Source organism: Ruditapes philippinarum, unplaced genomic scaffold, assembly GCF_026571515.1.
Source record: "Ruditapes philippinarum isolate M1 unplaced genomic scaffold, ASM2657151v2 ctg1735_1_1_1_1, whole genome shotgun sequence".
NCBI lineage: Eukaryota > Metazoa > Mollusca > Bivalvia > Venerida > Veneridae > Ruditapes > Ruditapes philippinarum.
Window position 1 is genome coordinate 203,769 of NW_026857406.1, and position 21,861 is coordinate 225,629.

Here is a 21,861-nt window from a genome sequence, read left to right on the forward strand (position 1 = left end):
AAAGGCCTCTTAAGTATAATCTTGCAATTATCTGATTATCAAATCTGTTTAATTATTTATAATATTGTTCATATAGAGTATGAGTGTATTGTCTTTATTATATAGTCTTTTGCATTTCAAATACTCATTTGTGTACAAAAATGCTACCTACTGTACTACATAATAGTCATAAAGAGTGTTTGTTTTTGTAATGACCTAATGATGTATTTTTCTGGTAGATTTTGGTAGAGATGTACATTAATGCTGGATTGATGACGGAGGTTGAGACTACATTGAAACAGTGTCATTATAAGGTGGCAAATAGGTACAGCTTATTTTATTTTTTTCAACTTAATTGAGAGCAATAATGCTCAATAGTGGTCAGTCCGTAATTGGTCTTCAGTTCCCCTAATTCAGATTGTTAACACTTTTAATGAAGTTAACACTCTTAATGAAGGTCACAGTTTTGGTTTTCAAGCACTTAGAATAGTAGAGCATCCTGCCCTACTGACAGCTCTTGTTTTATTGTAGAGCTTTATATTATACAGAGTATAGAGAGTATAATTATGACATAAATAATGTGATTTTATTTTGTTATCGTAGACGAGCAAAACTTGTCAATAAAGTAAGTATTTAAAATATGTAATGTTTTTTTTTCTTCACTTTTGATATGTTGTATAGTTGGTTGACATTGAATGATTAAATTGGTTTTTTGTTTGTTTGTTTTGGGTTTTACGTCACATCGACACAGTATAGGTCATATCGCGACGTTCCAGCTTTACTGGTGGAGGAAGACCTCAGGTGCCCTTCCGTGCATTATTTCAGGCACGAACGGGCAATTAGATTCGTAGTTTCTCTTATATAAATACAATAGCACAGAGAATGGTGAAATGAAAAAATGCATCTGTTTTTTTCTACTTCAGTGCAAATCAAGTGTTTTTGCTCAAGATGGCACATTTGGCGTTTCAGCAGATTCTGGTAATTATTTTAGGGTAAATCCCGGTAAATACGGACAGATTTTGAATGACGTTCTTTAGAAGCTTTCTGATAGGCAGAAGAGTTACGTTATCTGTTATTCGTTGATGTTACTATTTGTAAATACATATTCCTCGGTCATTTTCATTTGAACCAATACGTTTCTGGACCAAAACGTTGCGGTATTAATATTTTTATGCTCCGTGTAGAAATTGGTAAATACGGACACAGATTGTCACCATCGAATGAGACACTTGTAAAAGGCATTGTGACTTCTTCGAGGGATTCATTGATCGGAGCCGGCATACTCACGTCCTCTATGGAAATATTGCCTAGTGCTAAAACAGGCTCTGGTGGAGGGACAACTGGTACATAACAGATATTTTCCGAAACTATAACAGACTTAAGCGAACTAACAACTTGTTGAACGGGCATATTTTGTGATGCTAATACAGGCTCGGGCGGACTTACAACGTCTTCAGAGGAGACATTTGCTGAAGCTGAAACAGGTCGAGTGACGGGTTGATCAGTAAGCTTACTTGGACAGAAAGCCCTTGTTGGCACTGCGCGTCTATTGAGAGGTACAATACCACAGGCTCTAAAACCATTTTGTACATTCGTTGATGACACAGCTTTCTCCCAAGCAAGTGAGAATAGAGCAGGAAATGTCCATTTGTCAACTACATGTAGAACAATTTCCTGCAAAAAAGAATAACATGCATCATTGTATGCCTTTTTCAACGGCCCAAAGACTGTGCGGTCTAAGGGTTGTAGAAAATGGGAACAATGGGGTGTTAAACTTAGGAGGACAATATTCTCTTCAATAGCCCGCTCTATTATAGCCAAACTCTCGTGCGACCCATGGCCATCCATTATGAGAAGCTGCGGGCGATCAGGACCACAGTGTTTCAGAAAAACTGTGTCAAACCACTCTTCAGCAATGTCATCTGTTATCCATCCATTCTGTTGAAACGTCCATACAGAATTATCAGGCGCTCCAAGGGTATTGAATCCGAGTAAAGACCGTTTGGTTTTGCCTTTGGTAATAAACATGGGAGGCATGCGATCACCTGCACCGTTAACGCAAGCCATCAACGTAATATTTGATGACTTGTTACTGGTCCTGCTCACAACTGATTTCTCTCCTTTTTCAGCGTAAATCTTGACTGGATTATGCTCCATATTAAAGCCGGATTCATCGCAATTCCAGATGTATTGCGACTTATCCAGCAGATTATTTGCAGCAACAACTGACTCTAGTGTATCAAAGTACTTTCCAAGCACTTCTGGATTTAACATGCGTGCCCTTACAGAAGACAATTTTTCGGGCTTTCTCAATACAAGGTCCGGGAATCGGCGCTTTAAACCTTCAAACCATGCTTTTCCAGCTTTGAAGTCATTATAACTGGACTTAATCTTAAGCCGGTCGCACAACACATGTGTTCTTCTCAAGATTTGTTTACGGCTAAGGCCAACTCCAAGTTTAGCAGCTGCCTTTATGCTACCTACAATTTTTGCTTCTATAGTAGCAGGTAATGCTGGTGGTCTGCCATGACTTGTGTTCAGACCATGCTTTCCGGACTTGCGGTCACCGATGGTTGACCTCGGCACATTAAACTGTTTTGCCGCATTTCGTACCGACATCCCGGCTTCAACAGCTCGAACGGCGTTTTCTAGGGACGTTTGTTCATATTTCATAGTTTTCCCCCTATTTTTATAAGTATACTTTTTAGGCATCCTGAAAAAGAAGGAATGGTTGGGATGATGAAATAATATAATTATATTTATAATGAAAATTGTCAAAGAGGGAAGAGCAAAGGGAAAAATATGTACTTTTGACAGACCAAGATATAAGAGGTTTGATTAAGATATGTTTGAATAATAGGTTAATTAGAAACAGATTAAAATGGTATAAATTTAGCATGATGAAGTCGCCTTGAGGAAGTGGCCTTGTAAATTATAGCCCATATTAAGGATCAGGTTTGAAATTCAGCGCGTGTGCAATGATTATAAGATAGATTAAGAGTAGTTGTTTATTGTTATTAAACATTGTCAGTTCTATGCATTGAAAGTTGAGAAAATGCCTTTATTTTTTTTATTTGAATCTCGTAATTGCTCTTCGATCAGGTTGTCCGTATTTTCAGTACTGAAGAAAAAGTCGTAGGAAAAATACGGACGATTTATTTTTTGCAAATATCTATTTAGTTAATCTTAAAATGTCTTGTGCAAGTACATTTTTCAAAAAAATAAATGTAATTTAAGAAAAATCTATCAAATTTAAAGAGAAGGCTATACAATAAATTCAAAACTGAGACCTCAAAACCAAGGTGACTGGTATATCTTCGATTTAAATGTTGAAAAAAATAGCCTGGAAGCGTAGATGGTTGGTTTAAAAGAAAGGAAATGACGTCATACATACCTTATGACATCATCACTGTTAAATATATTCGAACACGAATATTAAAAGAAGCGACATCGTCATTAATAGACATTACAGTTTGTCAAGCGCTGGTGATAATGATATTTATGTTGCTCGCGTCCGTATTTACCGAATTGTCCGTATTTACCGGGATTTACCCTAATACAAATTATTGTGTAGTTTGACCATAAGAGATATCACCAACATAAATGCAAGAGAAATAAAGTTCAAGAAGAGCTTAATAAAATTTGGTTACCTGAACTATTCAATCAAACCCTCAATTTGGGTACCTCAACTATTCATTCATACCCTCCACTTTGGGTACCTCAACTATTCAATCATACCCTCACTTTGGGTACCTCAACTATTCATTCATACCCTCACTTTGGGTACCTCAACTATTCAATCATACCAATTTGGGTACCTCAACTATTCAATCATACCCTCACTTTGGGTACCTCAACTATTCCATCATACCCTCATTTTGGGTACATCAACTATTCCATCATACCATCACTTTGATTACCTCAACTATTCAGTCATATCCTCACTTTGGCTACCTTGACTAGTCAATCATACCCTCACTGGGTACCTCAACTATTCAGTCATATCCTCACTTTGGGTACCTCAACTATTCAATAATACTCTCACTTTGGGTACCTCAACTATTCAATCATACTCTCATTTTGGGTACATCAACTATTAGATCATACCCTCACTTTAGGCACCTCAAATATTCAGTCATATTCTCACTTTGGCTACCTTGACTATTCAATCATACCCTCAATGGGTACCACAACTATTCAATCATACCCTCACTTTGGCTACTTTGACTATTCAACCATACCCTTACTGGGTACCTCAACTATTCAATCACACCCTCACTTTGGCTACCTCAACTATTCAATCAATCATACCCTCACTTTGGCTACCTTGACTATTCAATCATACCCTCACTTTGGGTACATTGACTATTCAATCATATCCTCACTTTGGGTTCCTTGACTATATTTGCAAATGTAAGTTGTTTTGTTGTTGTTGTTTTGTTTTTTTGCTTTAAATAAAGATGTTGATAATTTGAACCATGAAATAAACATTCATTTGTAGCACAATTAATCACAGTGTGATAATGTTTCAAACATTTCTCAATATTTTCAGACAAGTTCAGAAAATTTAGACCACTACAAGGAAGTATTCAATGAAACAGTAGATCAGATATTGGCAGATCACCCAGAATGCATTGCTGTTAACTTAATGCAGGGAGTTCTGAATCTACACACAAACTCAAGGTTATTTTATTTATATATTATTTCCCACTATCTGCTTAGCTTAATAGGGAGAGCATTGGATTTGTAATCCAGGGGTGCTGATTCAATTGTCAGATGAGGTATATTTTCGCTGTGACAATCTCGGAGATTGAGTCTAACAGTCATTTGTCTCTCACCCCTGATTCAGAAATCATGTGGGATTAGTAGTTGGTCACTTGTGGAGAAATTGAAAATTCCTGGTAAGTTACCCATGAAAGCCAGTTAGGTTGACCGACTGACCAAAATCTGAATTTGCAAAATGGATTTGCCCTGTTTGGATTTGGGACTGTCCCTGTTTGGATTTGGGACTGTCCCTGTTTGGATTTGGGACTGTCCCTGTTTGGATTTGGGACTGTCCCTGTTTGGATTTGGGACTGTCCCTGTTTGGATTTGGGACTGTCCATTGCCAGTTTTAGGGAGTTCAGTGAAAAAATTATGTTATTTTAGCATAAAACAGTAGTTCAAAATCTTGAAAAAAAAAAAATATCTGCCCTATTGTTCATTTGATCATTATTAATATGTTGTCTGGTATTGATTTATAGATTGGCTAAACATCAGCTGCAGAAGATACTAGATTGTCATGTGACAGGAAGTCAAGGTCATGACCTCTCTATAGCAAGACAAGCTCTTCTACACATACTTGTTAACTCAAAGAAAGACTCAGAACTGATACAGGTTAGTGGATTAAGACAAATACTTTGTCACCTTAGTACAGTAATGGATTAACTCTTTATATAATTTAAAAGAACCCATTATTGCACTAAGGTGATGACTATCTATCTATCTATCTTACATAAATGTCAAACCCCTCGCGGGGATGTAGACATGACTATATAGACTAGTAACTTCAGAGAAAGCTCTTTGATACAAGAGAATTCAGGAACCAGTCCCTAGCTCTTATTGAAAGACACCTTGGTTCTTTTACATGCCCAGTCACGCCCGGCAAACTGTCGCTCCACTTCAAAATTGTGGTGTACGGTAAAACGAGCGGCATTTCCAAATAGAGCGGAAGGCTACTTTCGAAAAATATCGGTTTACAAATTTAAGAAATCCTTAAGGAGTAATTTATTTTGCACGAAGGACAAGTTCTTATTAAGGGTCGATAATCTACTAATACACTTTTTCAAAAAATCCGAAAGGTATGGCATTTCTATGGTTGGGAAGTTCAATATTCTACAAATCATCGTTCGCTTCGTCGGGGAGAAAAGTTCTCCCGGGCTTAATATAATTTTCTCTTTGTAACAGCTTAGATAATTGGAAGCCTAAATCAATCCTACACGGAACCACATTTTCTGATTTTCGAAAAAATACAACTTAAATAAATAACAAGACAAAAACATAAACAATACTTACAATTAGACGTTTAAATCGGCCTTCCGCTCTATCTCGGAAATGCCGTTCGCTCGTTTTACCGTACACCACAATTTTGAAGTGGAGCGACAGTTTGCCGGGCGTGCCAGTGTATAGCACTGATACATGCAAGGATTACCTGGATTTCTTACCAGTACACATCTAGTTAGGTGGGAAACACTGAAAGTGTCTCATAAAAAGCCCAAGGGTGTTACCGAGGATCGAACCCGGGACTTCAGGAGTGACAGCCATGAAATGATCCATTTGAAAAACAGTATTGTTTAATATTAGAGAACTTTCAGAATATTGGAGAAAAAAAAATTTTTAAAACAAGATATACATGAATACAAAATTATGATGTAGTTATATTTTTGGATTGAAAATTGTAGTAGATTTCTGTGTTTATTAAGTGTTATGTGTTGCAGTTCAGTACCCAGCAAGCCTTGTAACCACTCATGGAAATTTTTCAGCATGGGTAAAACTAACAAACAAAAATACCAATCTGATAGTGTCAAGACCAGTTAAAATTGCAGCTCTTTATTCTGTCAACTGCAAGTGAAATTAAATTAATGACTGTAACTTACAAGATTGATAGTAAGACTATGTTATCACCTAATTTTATGACTTTTGTTTGAAATAAAGAATACTTGTATATTTCTAGGCTTAATTTTGTTTATCTTGGTTTTTTATGGCGATTGTATCACATTTTTAGCTCACCTGTCACAAAGTGACAGGGTGAGCTTTTGTGATCGCTTTTCGTCTGGCGTCCTTCGTCCGTAAACTTTTACTATAAATGACATCTCCTCATAAACCTAAAGGCCAATTTCATCCAAACTTCACAGGAATGTTCCTTTGGTGGTCACCTTTAAAAATTGTTCAAAGAATTTAATTCCATGCAGAACTCTGGTTGCCATGGCAACAGAAAGAAAAAACTTTAAATATCTTCTTTTAAAAAACCCTAAGAGCTAGAACTTAGATATTTGGCATGAAACATGTTCTAGTGAGTGTCTACCAAGTTTGTTCAAATAAAAGCCCTGGGGTCAAAATTGGCCCCGCCCCAGGGGGTCATTGATTTTCCCTTTATGCATATAGTAAAAACTTAAAAAATCTTCTTTTAAAGAACTCAAAGAGCTAGAGCTAAGATATTTAGCATCAAACATGTTCTAATAGGTGTCTACCAAGTTTGTTCAAATAAAAGCCCTGGGGTCAAAATTGGCCCAGCCCCAGGGGTCATTGATTTTCCTTATATGTGTATAGCAAAAACTTAAAAAATCTTCTTTGAAAAAACCCAAATAGCTAGAGTTAAGATATTAAGCATGAAGCATCTTCTATTGAGTGTCTACAAAGTTTGTTCAAATAAAAGACCTGGGGTCAAAATTGGCCCCGCCCCAGAGGTCATTGAATTTCCTTATATGTGTATAGCAAAAACTTAAAAATCTTCTTTGAAATAACCCAAATACCTAGAGTTTAGATATTAAGCATGAAACATCTTCTAGTAAGTGTCTACCAATTTTGTTCAAATAAAAGCCCTGGGGTCAAAACTGGCCCTGCCCCAGGGGTGTCATTGTTTTTAACTATATGTGAATAGTAAAAACTTTAAAAAAATCTTCTTTTAAAAAGCCCAATGAGCTAGAGCTTAGATAATTAGCATGAAACATCTTCTTATGGGTGTCTACCAAGTTTGTTCAAATAAAAGCCTTGGGGTCAAAATTGGCCCTGCCCCAGGGGGTCATTGATTTTCCCTATATATGTACATAGTAAAAACTTAAAAAATCTTCTTTTAAAGAAATCAAAGAGCTAGAGCTAAGATATTTAGCATCAAACATGTTCTAATAGGTGTCTACCAAGTTTGTTCAAATAAAAGCCCTGGGGTCAAAATTGGCCCCGCCCCGGGGGTCATTGATTTTCCTTATATGTGTATAGCAAAAACTTAAAAAATCTTCTTTGAAAAAACCCAAATAGCTAGAGTTTAGATATTAAGCATAAAACATCTTCTAGTGAGTGTCTACAAAGTTTGTTCAAATAAAAGCCCTGGGGTCAAAATTGGCCCCGCCCCGGAGGTCATTGATTTTCCTTATATGTGTATAGCAAAAACTTTAAATCTTCTTTGAATAAACCCAAATAGCTAGAGTTTAGATATTAAGCATGACACATCTTCTAGTAAGTGTCAACAAAGTTTGTTCAAATAAAAGCCCTGGGGTCAAAACTGGCCCCGCCCCAGGGGTGTCATTGTTTTTAACTATATGTGTATAGTAAAAAAATTTAAAAATCTTCTTTTAAAAAGCCCAATGAGCTAGAGCTTAGATGTTTAGCATGAAACATCTTCTTATGGGTGTGTGTGTGTGTGGGGGGGGGGCTATATACAGGTGAGCGACCTCAGGGCCATCATGGCCCTCTTGTTTGTCATATCTGGATGGTCAGTCCACCTCACCAGCTTTCATGGATTACAAACTATTACTTACCAATTTCTTTCCAAGTGACAAACTACTAATACAACTTGATTTCTAAATCAGCGGTGAGAAACAAATGACCACTCGACATAATGCCAAAGGTCAATTGTTATATATAACCTTTGTTGACAAACATGTTATAAACTTTGATGAAATAAATGCAAGTTGCTCGAGACTAATCCATTTTTCCCCCAAGAATTGAATTGAATAAGAGACTTCTTTTGGCTTGAATAAGCTATCATTTTAAGTGTGCAGCATTAATGAGATGGTAAAGCTTTTAATATGGCCTGTGTATAACTTAATGTGTTCCAACAAGAAATACCTGTCCGACTCCATTCCCACCCCACCCCCTCAAGTGTCTGAAGAAGGCAAGTGATATGTTTCAGCACCCTAATGCCCATAGGAACGGAGTTCCCCCACCCACACTCAAAAACACACAAGAACAAGAATATTTATTTAACAGATTACTTTTTTGTTTATTTCACCATAAGAAATCATTAACAACAGTACATTTATATAGGACAAGAGTAAATATAATTTCACTTAAACTGGAAGAATACCACTATTCTATCAGTTAAAATAATCCCATAAAAATCTAGTGCATTTGATCAAATATTTACTCTAACCAAATTTCAGTTTCTACATGATAAAACATTTTATAAAAATGTTGATTAAAGCATATTTCCCGGTTTGGATTTGGGACTGTCCCTGTTTGGATTTGGAACTGTCCATTGCCAGTTTTAGAGAGTTCAGTGAAAAAATTATGTTATTTTAGCATAAAACAGTAGTTCAAAATCTTGAAAAAAAAAATATCTGCCCTATTGTTCATTTGATCATTATTAATATGTTGTCTGGTATTGATTTATAGATTGGCTAAACATCAGCTGCAGAAGATACTAGATTGTCATGTGACAGGAAGTCAAGGTCATGACCTCTCTATAGCAAGACAAGCTCTTCTACACATACTTGTTAACTCGAAGAAAGACTCAGAACTGATACAGGTTAGTGGATTAAGACAAATACTTTGTCACCTTAGTACAGTAATGGATTAACTCTTTATATAATTTAAAAGAACCCATTATTGCACTAAGGTGATGACTATCTATCTATCTATCTTACATTAATGTCAAACCCCTCGCGGGGACGTAGACATGACTATATAGACTAGTAACTTCAGAGAAAGCTCTTTGATACAAGAGAATTCAGGAACCAGTCCCTAGCTCTTATTGAAAGACACCTTGGTTCTTTTACATGCCCAGTGTATAGCACTGATACATGCAAGGATTACCTGGATTTCTTACCAGTACACATCTAGTTAGGTGGGAAACACTGAAAGTGTCTCTGAAAAAGCCCAAGGGTGTTACCCAGGATCGAACCCGGGACCTCAGGAGTGACAGCCAGTGGTCTAACCAACTTAGCTATCGTGCCACCTTTTTGTTATTAATAAGTCAAGATTATTATTAAACTATTTGCACTTTTATCATTTTCTGGTTAATTCAAAATACTTTTTGTGTAAATAAGCATGTATAGGAAACTTTCATATCAATGAGAATGCCATGTTTTTATAAATTTTTACTTTAACAATATATGCATATTATTGATGTTGCGCTTTCCCATGTTGCCAAATGGCGTTACATTACAATTTATTTATTTCACATTGTGTCAGTAATAATGGTATAGAAACCAAATCACTTTTTACTGCTAGTTTATACAATTAAATGCGTACACTTTATTGCAAGTAGTGTTTCTTGTTTCCAATCACCATATTACTAACTGTGCAAACTTGTACAATTCAAGGTATAGAAATTTTTGCGATAACTGGAAGTAGATCTGTTTTTATATCAGCAGTGGTTATACATGTACATTTCTGTTCTGATGAAGCTAACTTGGGGTTACGGAATCAATGAATTTTGTTGATGGACAATTTATGTTTGAATCTTACTAATGTATTTAAATGATATTGAAATTTTCAAGGTAGAAAAAATGGACAAGTCAATTAAATATATTACACCTGATAATGGTTTAAAACATTGCAACAGTGATTGTCATTACCTTACTCATACATTTCTTGTGAAGATGTATAAACAAATTTCATCTTTTATTCACAGGTAATCCTGGTCGATGCAAGACAAGCGGAGGATACAGAATCATTAAATTATTATATAAATATCACTGCTTGAAAACAGTCATCTGTGATCAATTTGAAATAATACCATTTCTGAACAGTATTGTTAAATATAAGAAAACTTTCAGAATATTGGGGAAAAAAATTGAAACAAGATATACATGTATACAAAATTATGATGTAATGTTGTTATATTTTGTTGTTATGTGTTACAGTTCAGACGGGAATATCTGTATTGAGGGTACCCAGTAAGCCTTGTAAAGACCCATGGAAATTTTCAGCATGGGTAAAACTAACAAAGACACCACTGATAGTGTCAAGACCAATTAAAATTGCAGCTCTATTCTGTCACATGCAAGTGAAATTAATGACTGTAACTTATCAGATTGATAGTGAGACCATGTATCACCTAATTTTATGACTTTTGTTTGAAATAAAGAAAACTTGTATATTTCTTGACTTAATTTTGTTTATCTGGGTTTTTTAAGGCGATTGTATCACAATTTTTGGTCATATCTGGATGGTCAGTCCACCTCACCAGCTTTCATGGATTACAAACTATTACTTACCAATTTCTTCCCAAGTGACAAACTACTAATACCACTTGATTTCTAAATCAGCGGTGAGAAACAAATGACCACTCAACAAATGCCCAAGGTCAATAGTCACATAGAAATCTTTATGTTGTAAAACATGTTATAAACTTTGGATGAAATAAATGCAAGTTGCTCTAATCCACTTTAATGTTCTTCGTTTCAACAAGAGATGTCTTTAAGCTTGTATAAGCTATCATGTAAGGGAGGAGTGCGCAGCATGTAACGAGATGGTAACTTAACATGGGCTGTATATTACTTAATGTGTTCCAACTAGACAAGTAATACCCGTCTTCATCCATGGTAACATGCCCCCCCCCCCTCCAATGCCCTCAACAAGATAGGTGATGTTTCAACACCCTTGTGCCCATAGCATGTACAGCTAGTAACACGTAGATTAAATATTTCACAACTGCACTAGAATTTGAATAATATCAAAAATGTATATTCAAAATTATAGGTAGAAATGTGAATGTTTTTGTTGTTTTATTTCAATGTAGATACATGTAACCATAAACTAGATTTTAATATGTTGTAGTTTTATTCACCTATGAAATACATGGTAATTTCTGCTTTATTTTTTACATATAAAGGCATTCAAATTAATGTCCACGAGCAAAAAAGATCGGTCGAATTGTATATCTGCACAATACTTTTATAATTATTCTAATTATTATTTTAGCAGAAAATAGTTTCATTTCGAAGAAAATATATTTAAGATGATGTGTACCCTTTAACACAAAAGAGAAACAGTAAATTGAAGTGTATTTTACTATTTTCTTGAAAATGACTCTATATGTTATTACAGGTTCCAATCCAATTTTTACATTAACGGAGAAGGAAACATGTATTAACGGATAAAGATTCTCATTGAGTCAATTGACATCGCACTAGAACAATAGAAAGCGTGAGGAAATGGTTTCTTTATACGAGATACAGACAAAGTCGAGCTTAGCTAGAATAGCGCAGTGCAGGAGCCCTTGGACTGTTACTGAATCACTTGCCCTGCGAGTTCGTGCGTTTAGAAGTAAATCCTCGTGATTCTGTTGCCAACGCAAAAGGTGCATTAACCTTTTATTCTAAATTTTTTCTAAAGCTTTGCTCTATGATATTTCTAGGACGCAGTGTTTCAAATGCGCTTTAGAAATATTCGTACAATATTAGCAATATAGAGCAATAATTATTAATAAATCGGCTTTTGTTGAAAAAAGATCAAGGACTGTAATTCTAAACTTTAATGTGTGTCATGTTTGAACATTCTTCGATCATTTGTCTGTTATCAACAGATCTTTGTTGAGAAGAGCATGTTATAAAAGTTGCATTGTACTTAATTAATAATGTGCGTACCAAGTCATTTTCACAATATCTAGAGCAGTCATTTTGTAAATCATAACAAAACATGTAATTGCAGAGACTTTATTGGTGAAAAAAACCGATACTGATAAATGTCATTATATTTCAGTCACAGATATTCTTGATGTGGTTTGACATATATACATATCCTTAAATATCATCGAAATATTAAGCAATGTGCGCATTTTAGCCCGTGCCCCTCAACAACAACAACAACAACTCTTATTTTTGGTTTGCAAACTCGTTTTATCACATTTTCAGATTGATCCAAAACATTTCTAAATATGATAGTTTTACAAAATCATTAATTCTGTTGATAAATATACAAGTATAGCCCATGACACATCAAACAATTGAAATAATTTACCATGAAAATGTAAACTGTAATGAAATTCGGACAAGGAATTTCAACTACAGTGACATAGGGTGCTGTTATTCGTGCCATCGTTTTTAATTTGCTTTAATTTCATTGATAGTATTGCCAACATTAGCTTGTTACTATAATGTTTTGCATATAACTGTTAAAGTCAGTGTATGGTAAAAAGTTTCTGTTATGGTTCAGGCAGAGAAACAGACTAATATCTCTGGGTCCAGGTGAACGCTTAGTCCTAGAAATACATGTATGACATTGCCTTGAGATATTTTTACTTCTTGGCAAAGTCAGTTTGACCATCAATAAAATATTACAAGCCTGTATAATGATCTAATATATTGGACTAGTGCAACTACACAATAAAATGTCACGGTTCAGAACTGTTCACTATTTAGGAGAGAAGATGTGTAAACGGCCAGAGAGCTCAGTCGGTAGAGCCTCGGACCAGTATTCCGAGGGTCCCGGGTTTGAGTCCCGGTCAGGCTGCATATTTTTCTCACCCTGTGACATTTGGCGCCCAACGGGGGACCGTGACTGAATACAGCTCAGAGTTTAATTCACATTCAGGGCTGCAGATAACATGCGTATTTGCGTAATTACCCAATTAAAATGTCAAAAAAAGCAATAGAAATAATAACTAAGGGTAAGAAAAAGTAAATAAATTCTTATTTATGCAAACTACATTGGAACTGGTGGGTAAAGACATAAGTTATACTTAATGCTTTACATCAGGCAGATCATACTGTTTCAGACTGTTTTAACCTTTAAATCATACCTGAGGCAGCTTGGAAATCTCCTAGACCAATAAACCATAAAGCATAGTAGTAAGTAGCTTTTTTATTACCATACAAAACCTACAACAGTCTACAATGAAGGTCAGAAATTTTGGGTAAAATACATGAACATTTGCTTTAAAACCCAAATTGGTTAGAGTGGGTAGGGTAAAAAATACAGAAATAACTCTAAGAAAATAAAAAAAAACCAATAGATCACAAAACAAGGGGTAATCACCCAATATACACAAAATGTTATCTGTAGCCCTGCACATTGCTCTGTAACTCTGTGAAATTCGAGGACGAATTTCAATATAGCAGGGGAGTATGTCACGGTTCAGAACTGTTCACTATTTAGGGGAGAAATGTGTAAGCGGCCAGATAGCTCAGTCGGTAGAGCCGTGGAACAGTATTCTGAGGGTCCCGGGTTCGAGTCCCGGTCAGGCTGCACATTTTTCTCACCCTGTGACAAAATATTGTGCTTTTTTTGTGTATTGGCAATATCTCCCCCGTGAGATTCAGACCCAAAATAAAAATATCTTATAATTAGTTATTGCACATCAATATATTTTAACTAGTTCACAGACACTGGATTAGTTTCAAATCTTTCCTTTTCCAGAATTATCATGCTCTATATTTTCTCTTCAGAGAGACACAGTATGTTTTGACATTCAATAGAAATTGTCACAGCCAGAGACATATATGCAGATACAATGTAACAGCTAGTTCTCGAGATAGGCAACTTTCTAGCCAGTTAAAATATCATGCGGGTTGGCTTTACTTAAAACTTGTAGCAAGTAAAGCTTATTAACCAAATATCGAAATCACTAAAAAAATACGTTTTCTGAAAGCTTATAAATTTGTCTATGGCTGCAGTTAAAACATTTAAAGTTCCTATTTAAATAAATGATACATCAGTTTTGGAAGAGAAGCAAAATATTAATTTCTGTTGCAAAACTATTCATATGACGAAAAAACTGGCTCAGAGGGTATGTTCTACTTTATTTTTTTTCTAAGTGTAAGGCATGGAAAGTTACAAATATTTGAACAAGCTGCAATAGATAACAGATTTAAAGGGACTACACTGAGGTTTTTTCAACTGGCATTAGTGATATCTCAATGGAGTAAATAGGAGCTAGCTGCTTATCTCTGTTATCTACATCTCTGTCAGTGTCACAGCAAACAAAATGCTATTGCAGTTGAAAATATGGCAGAAAATATTACATGAATTTTTGCAAAGTGAATAAAATGCTACTGAATCAGCAATTTCAGTTCCATTTTGATTTTTGTTTGTTTGTTTTGGGTTTTACGTCACATCGACACAGTATACGTCATATCGCGACGTTCCAGCTTTATTGGTGGAGGAAGACCTCAGGTGCCCTTCCTTGCATTATTTCAAGCACTAACGGGCAGCTGAGTAGAACCACCGACATTCCGTAAGCTAGCTGGATAGCTTCCTCACATGAAAGAATCCAAAGTCCCTGTCGGGATTCGAACCCACAGCGGTGAGGGGCAAGTTGTTTAAAGTCAACGACCATTTACCCTTCCATTTTGAATCTCTTTACTTGAATATAATCTCGCTTATCTTTAATCACTTAACACTGTCTTGAGTTTGCAGTCATTTGCATCACTGTTTTCTTGTGTCTTTGTTAAAATCACAGGTGTCATGTTGTTTTCAGTTAAAAACAGATGGATGCAAAAGAGATAAAGACACTTCTTAAGAATGCTCGAGAGGCAATCAGAAAAAAAGAATTCAAAGAAGCCTTAAAACATTGCAAGGTATGTTATTTATTTTGAAGCATTGATGTAATTAAGTTATATATATATACTCATTGTTTTATACTGGTTGGTTTCAGAAACAGATTTGAGAGTGTGTCTATAAGCTAATAGCTTCCTACACAAACAAACTAAGATGAATTTGTTTAAAATCATTATAAAAATGTGCAAATTATATCAATAACGAGCATTGAAATTGTATTGCAAAGGAAACTAAATATTTTTTAGCAGCTTGTCTTGATATTATATAACAGGGCTTTTCACACAAATTAGGGAAAAGCCTTCACTTAAATTTGGAAAAAAAAAATAACACAGTACATGATTTCAAAATAGGAAGAAAAATCTTACATGTAGTGCTAATTGAATTTTACAGGAAAAAAGCTTTGATTTGAAAGAAAGTTTCTACACTTATGTATAATATATAGTAAATACTTCTTTATATGTAATTTCTTTCTATGATCTATTCACACCTGATACTCTACTATGTTGCAGTAATTATTTAAGGTACCATATACAGTGTACATGTGTATAAATCATAATTGATGCAGTAGTCAAGTTACAAGGTATGAAAAATATACAACCTGACAAAGACTTCAACTCAGGACCCTGGAAATCTCTACAAGTCTGCAGCTGCACCAGCCATGCCACACTCTGGATTTACACATTTGAGCCGTGCCATGACAAAACCAACATAATGGGTTTGCGACCAGCATGGATCCAGACCAGCCTGCGCATCCATGCAGTCTGATCAGGATCCATGCTGTTCGCTATCAGTTTCTCTACTTGTAATAGAGTTGGTAAGCGAACAGCATGGATCCTGATCAGACCGCGCGGATGCACAGGCTGGTCTGGATCCATGCTGGTCGCAAACCCATTATGTTGGTTTTGTCATGACGCGGCTCATTTTCATCCAAAAAGCAGTCAATGATGTTATCTGTTCTACACCTTGACTTTGATTCATTTCTTTTAGCATAGTGTTTTTCTTCTCTAAAAGAGGTACTGTATGTTCAATACATTTTGATTTATAATTTTATAGGCAATATTATCTGAGGATGGAAACCACTACATGGCCCTAGTGCTGATTGCCGTTGCTGCAGAAGGTTTAGAACAGTATGATCAAGCATTGAAGGCATACAAGCGTGCTATAGATTCTGATGATACACAGTTGTTAGCTTGGCAGGTAAATCAAACATCACTAGAAAATTTGTTATAACCTAACATGCTAGGTAGGTCAAACACCACTAGTAAAGTTGTCAAAGGCTGGCCTGGCAGGCAAGTCAAACACCACAAAATCACCTAAGATTGTCAAAGGCTAACTTGGCAAGTAGGTCAAACACAACAAGTAAGTAAGTGTGTGTTTGAGTTTAATTATACTAGCCACCGGTTGCTCATATGGGCATGTCGTCAAGAAGAGTATAAGTCATTTTAGATTTTGGAGGTGATGCAAGATACAGATTTAGAAAGATGCCACAATGCCAGAAGCTTTACCTGGTTCTCTGGCATGTAAAGTGTTGAAGCACTCATACTTAAAGTCTCATCCAAAAACTGATTAGTATTTTTTTTTGGCCAGTCCGGGAATCAAACCTACAATGTCAGGATTACAAGTCTCGCGCTGTAACCAATGGAGCTATGCGGGCTGGCAGTAAGTAACACCACAAGTAGGAATTACTAAGGCTAGCAAAGCAGGCAGATCATACACCATAAGTAAGATTGTCAAAGACTAAAATGCCAGGTGCATGTATGTCAAACACAACAAGTTCATTTTCAGAAGGCTGACGTTACAAGGGAAGGCAAACAATATTAGTGACGTTGTCAAAAGCTGAAATGCAAGGTAGGTCAAACACTACAAGTAAAATTGTCAAGTACTGACATTGTCATAGGTCAAACATCACTATTATTGTGACTCTAGGTGATTAATATAAGTCCTATAACTTGTTTTGTAATTAATGGGTTTAAACTGTAGGGAGTAAATGTCAAACAATACAAGTATATTAATTATATTAACTGGTTGATTGTTTGTACTGCAAGAAGAATTGATATGCACCACAAGGAAACTTGTCCCCAGGTGAAAACATGTGGCACATTGTGCCAAACACCAAACTAATTGGCAAGTACATGTAAGTAGATTTGTAAGTTGTTGATAAGGCAACTACATGTAGGAGTCAAACTTTACTGACAGCTTAAACATTTATAGCATTTAATGATCATTTATGATTGGAGCTTTACATAAACGTGTTTTTGATTTACATGTATTATTAAATGCATACATTCTGTATACAGATGGTTGCTAAGCAGCTTATTAATTATTAAAAAGTTTGATTCAATTCTTTAAGAATCTATTTATAAATTATTGGATCCCCCCACTAAAAATTATAAGGAAAAACAAAATAAAATAAAAGCCCATAAAAAACTATAGAAAACACATCTGTAAAAATATGAAATTCTATCTTTTTAAAATACTCCTGATAGTATACATGTATATCTTTGATAATATAAAAATCATGTCAGTTATAATATGTTACAGGGTTTGTGCAGTTTCTATGAAAAGAATGCAAGCGCTGAATTTGTTCAAGATCAGATAGATGCCTATTTGAGGATGGTAGAATTCCATGCCAGGTACATTGTACATCAGAAAATGCTTATTATGTCCCCACAAAGTGGGGTGCATATAGGGTTACACTTGTCCGTCCGTCCGTACGTCCGTCCTATCTCTGTCCGTACGTCCCGAAATCTTGTGAACGCAACTCCTCTTAAACCGGATGGCAGATTTTGCTTAAACTTTCAGGGATGAACAACCTTAATGTGTAGATGGTAGTAAAGGAAGAAATTTTTGCTGCGACCAAATTGAACAGAATTATGGCCCTTTGTTGATTTTTTCACAATATACTATGTAGAAATTTTGTGAACGCAACTCCTCTTAAACTGGATGGCAGATTTTGCTTAAACTTCCAGGGATGAACAACCTTAATGTGTAGATGGATGTAAAGGAAGGAATTTTTGCTGTGACCAAATTTAACAGAATTATGGCCCTTTGTTGATTTTTTCACTATATACCATATATATGTTGTCAGTGGGGGCATCCGTGTCCTTTGGACACAGTTCTAGTTTTTTATTGATTTGTTTTTCTCTATTTTCAATGATGAAAGTTTTTTGAAAAAAGAAGAATATTTCTATAATGGTTTACCAAAATGTTAAAAATTCAAACTTAAACTTTTCCCTTATATAAGCGTGTTTCGACGGCTTTTTGCCCCCCCCCCCTTTTTGAGGCCTCAAACAGTGAATGATGCCCTATATTAGGCCCCGAACACTGTTTTCTGTTTGAGAAATGTTGTTAAAAAAAGTGACCACTTTTTCGGCGCCGTCCCCCATCCAAATATTACATCAGGGGGTTGCCAGAAGGGGGATGTGCCCCCTTCTGTTTGGAGGTTTGAAGGGGGGCGGAGTCCCCCTCATCTCCAAGAAAATTTTGGACATGTGACAGGCTAAAAATGGCCTCAGGTCGATCTTAGGGTAATTAGTAACCGATGCTTGAAAGCCTTTTACTCTATCTCAATTCATTGAGAAGTTGCAGCACTTTGAAATCAGTTTTGATGGAAAAAAACAATGCAAAATAGTGATTTTTGGCAATTTTGAGACGTCCCCCGTTGCCATGGTAACGGGAAATTTACCATTGAGCCTGCTGTTACAGAGGCTATGGTGTAGTCAACATTTGTGCCAAGTTTCATTAGTATTGAAGCATTTTTCACAGTTTCATAGCAGTTTGAACTTGTTACAGGAGGCTTTTCAATGAAAACGGCCATTTTTCGCAATATGCTCATGGGGTAAAAGGTTAAAAAGATATGTTACCTAATTTAAGAAATTGATTAACATGTATGTTTAAAGTCGTCCGTCCGTAAACTTTTACGTTAAACGACATCTCCTCATAAACTGCTAAGCCAATTTCATCCAAACTTCACAGGAATTTTCCTTTGGTAGTCAACTATAAAAATTGTTCAAAGAATTTTAATTCCATGCACAAAACTTAAAAAATCTTCATTTAAAAAACCTAAAGAGCTAGAGCTTAAATATTTGGCATGAAACATTATCTAGTCAGTGTTTACCAAGTTTGTTCAAATAAAAAGCCCTGTGGTCAAAATTGGTCCTGCCCCGGGGGGGGGGGGGGTCATTTGTATATAGTAAAACTTAAAAAATCTTCTTTTAAAAAACCAAAATAGCTAGAGCTTAGATATTTAGCATGAAAATATTCTAGTGGGTGTCTACCAAGTTTGTTCAAATAAAAGACCTGAGGTCAGAATTGGCCCCGCCATAGGGGATGATTTTTTTCCCTTGATGTATATAGTAAAAACTTATAAAAAATCTTCTTTTAAAAAATCCTAATAGCTAGAGCTAAGATATTTAGCATGAAACATCTTCTATTGAGTGTTTACCAAGTTTGTTCAAATAAGGGCCCTGGAGTTAAAATTGGCCTCGCCCCGGGGTCATTGATTTTCCTTATATATGTATATTAAAAACTTAAAAAAATCTTCTTTTAAAAAAACCACAGAGTTAAATTACTAAGGATAAAATATCTTCTAGTGAGTGTTTACCAAGTATGTTCAAATTAAAGCCCTGGGTTCAAAATTGGCCCGCCCATGGTGGGGGAAGTTCATTGTTTTCCTTTTATGTGTATAGTAAAAACTTAATTTTAATAACTCTTGTAAAACCCCCAAAGAGCTAGAGCTTAGATATTTATCATGAAACATCTTCTAATGGGTGTCTACTAAGTTTGTTCAAATAAAAGCCCCTGAGTTAAAATTGGTGCTGCCCTGTGCTATATACAGTTGAGCAATCTCAGGGCCATCATGCCTCTCTTGTTTATTTGATTTACTTTTAAATATACACGTGTGGTCTATCGCTGCAAAAGCCAGGTCCGAGCCTGCTCCGCAAACCCTGCCTTGGACTTCCTGTATCAATAGAAAAATCATGTGTAACTTTCACAGATGAAACTCCTGTTGGGATGTCAATGAAATTTCATAGGAGTGACCAGTACCTTCCCTAGCATTAATACACTAATCACGCTTGTTTATCTTACAATTACATTATCTCCTCTATAACTACATAGTCACTGATACTTTTAACCCATATACATGTAGTATTCTTATGTTTTAACTCATTGATTTAAACAACAACAGAACCGCCTCCGTGGTCGAGGGGTTAGAGTCAATGACTTCTAATCCAGTTACCTCTCTGGTGTGGGTTAGATCCCCAAGAGATGCTTTGGTAGTTTAGCGTTGAGGAAGGTAGTCTAGTACTGGTATAACTCTCCAGAAACGATGGTTAGGAAACTACCCGCCTATATGACTGAAATACTGTTGGGAAAAGGCGTAAAATGATACAAACAAACAGATAAACAACTACAAGCAGCTTATACCTAATTTTATTGATGTAATCTGTTTAAATATAAGTGATATAAAATGATATTTATTGATGTAATCTGTTTAAATATAAGTGATATAAAATGATATTTATTGATGTAATCTGTTTAAATATAAGTGATATAAAATGATATTTATTGATGTAATCTGTTTAAATATAAGTGTTATAAAATGATATATAGTACAAAATCTTGGGAACGGGGCAGGTATTGTAACATAAAATATAAACAGTGCATTTGATGATTACAAAAGAAAACTCACCAGTTTTATCATATCATAGTGTACTTGTAAAATAAAAGATGAAATGTTTTATTGATATAACCGATAACAGTCAATTTATCAATGTAAACAAACAACGTTTTTATTTTTAGCTTGTCTGTTTTGCAAAAAATCAAGGCTTTTTGATTACTGAATTGTAGTTGTTAGCTCGACTATTCGAAGAATATGAGAGCTATTGTAGTCGCCCCGGCGTCGGCGTCCGCGTCTGCGTTGGTTAAAGTTTTTTGTAAAGTCAAATATCTCAATTATTACTTGAGATATTCAATTGAAACTTACAATACTTATTTATAGTAACAAGGTACATCAGATTGACAAGTTGGATAACTCTGCCTACAATATTGACAGAATTATGCCCCTTTTTAACTTAGAAATTTTGGTTAAAGTTTTTTGTAAAGTCAAATATCTCAATTATTGCTTGAGATATTCAATTGAAACTTACAATACTTATTATAGTAACAAGGTACATCAGATTGACAAGTTGGATAACTCTGCCTACAATATTGACAGAATTATGCCCCTTTGGAACTTAGAAATTTTGGTTAAAGTTTTTTTGTAAAGTCAAATATCTCAATTATTGCTTGAGATATTCAATTTAAATGTAAATACTTTTTTTATAGTAACAATGTACATCAGTTTGCAAAAATTGCATAACTCTGCCTGCAATATTTGCAGAATTATTTGCCCCTTTGAAACTT

The 21,861-nt window shown here is 35.4% G+C and overlaps 3 protein-coding genes across 5 annotated transcripts in view; all 3 read left to right on the forward strand.

Moving 5' to 3' along the window:
* The window catches only part of LOC132749632 (tetratricopeptide repeat protein 37-like), a 41,316-nt gene extending 30,577 nt beyond the window's left edge, over positions 1-10,739 (forward strand). Inside the window, exons 30-34 of the mRNA XM_060739477.1 lie at positions 219-304; positions 903-957; positions 4,532-4,662; positions 5,223-5,355; positions 10,589-10,739. Of these exons, the coding sequence (XP_060595460.1) occupies positions 219-304; positions 903-957; positions 4,532-4,662; positions 5,223-5,355; positions 10,589-10,660 (477 nt within the window). The 3' untranslated portion in view covers positions 10,661-10,739. The remainder of the gene's footprint in view (positions 1-218; positions 305-902; positions 958-4,531; positions 4,663-5,222; positions 5,356-10,588) is intronic.
* Positions 1-21,861, forward strand: part of LOC132749631 (tetratricopeptide repeat protein 37-like) — a 123,748-nt gene that overhangs the window by 48,168 nt on the left and 53,719 nt on the right. The gene's annotated exons all lie outside the window — the stretch shown is intronic.
* On the forward strand, positions 12,736-18,279 carry LOC132749636 (superkiller complex protein 3-like). Of its 2 annotated transcripts, none has more exons than XM_060739481.1 (4): positions 12,736-12,782; positions 15,377-15,476; positions 16,510-16,653; positions 17,998-18,279. In XM_060739481.1, the coding sequence occupies exons 2-4, from the start codon at positions 15,387-15,389 to the stop codon at positions 18,262-18,264; spliced, it is 501 nt and encodes a 166-aa protein (XP_060595464.1). In that variant the 5' UTR covers positions 12,736-12,782; positions 15,377-15,386; the 3' UTR covers positions 18,265-18,279. The 2 variants fall into 2 exon arrangements, with proteins under 2 accessions (XP_060595464.1, XP_060595465.1); XM_060739482.1 differs by lacking the exon at positions 12,736-12,782 and adding an exon at positions 12,794-12,977.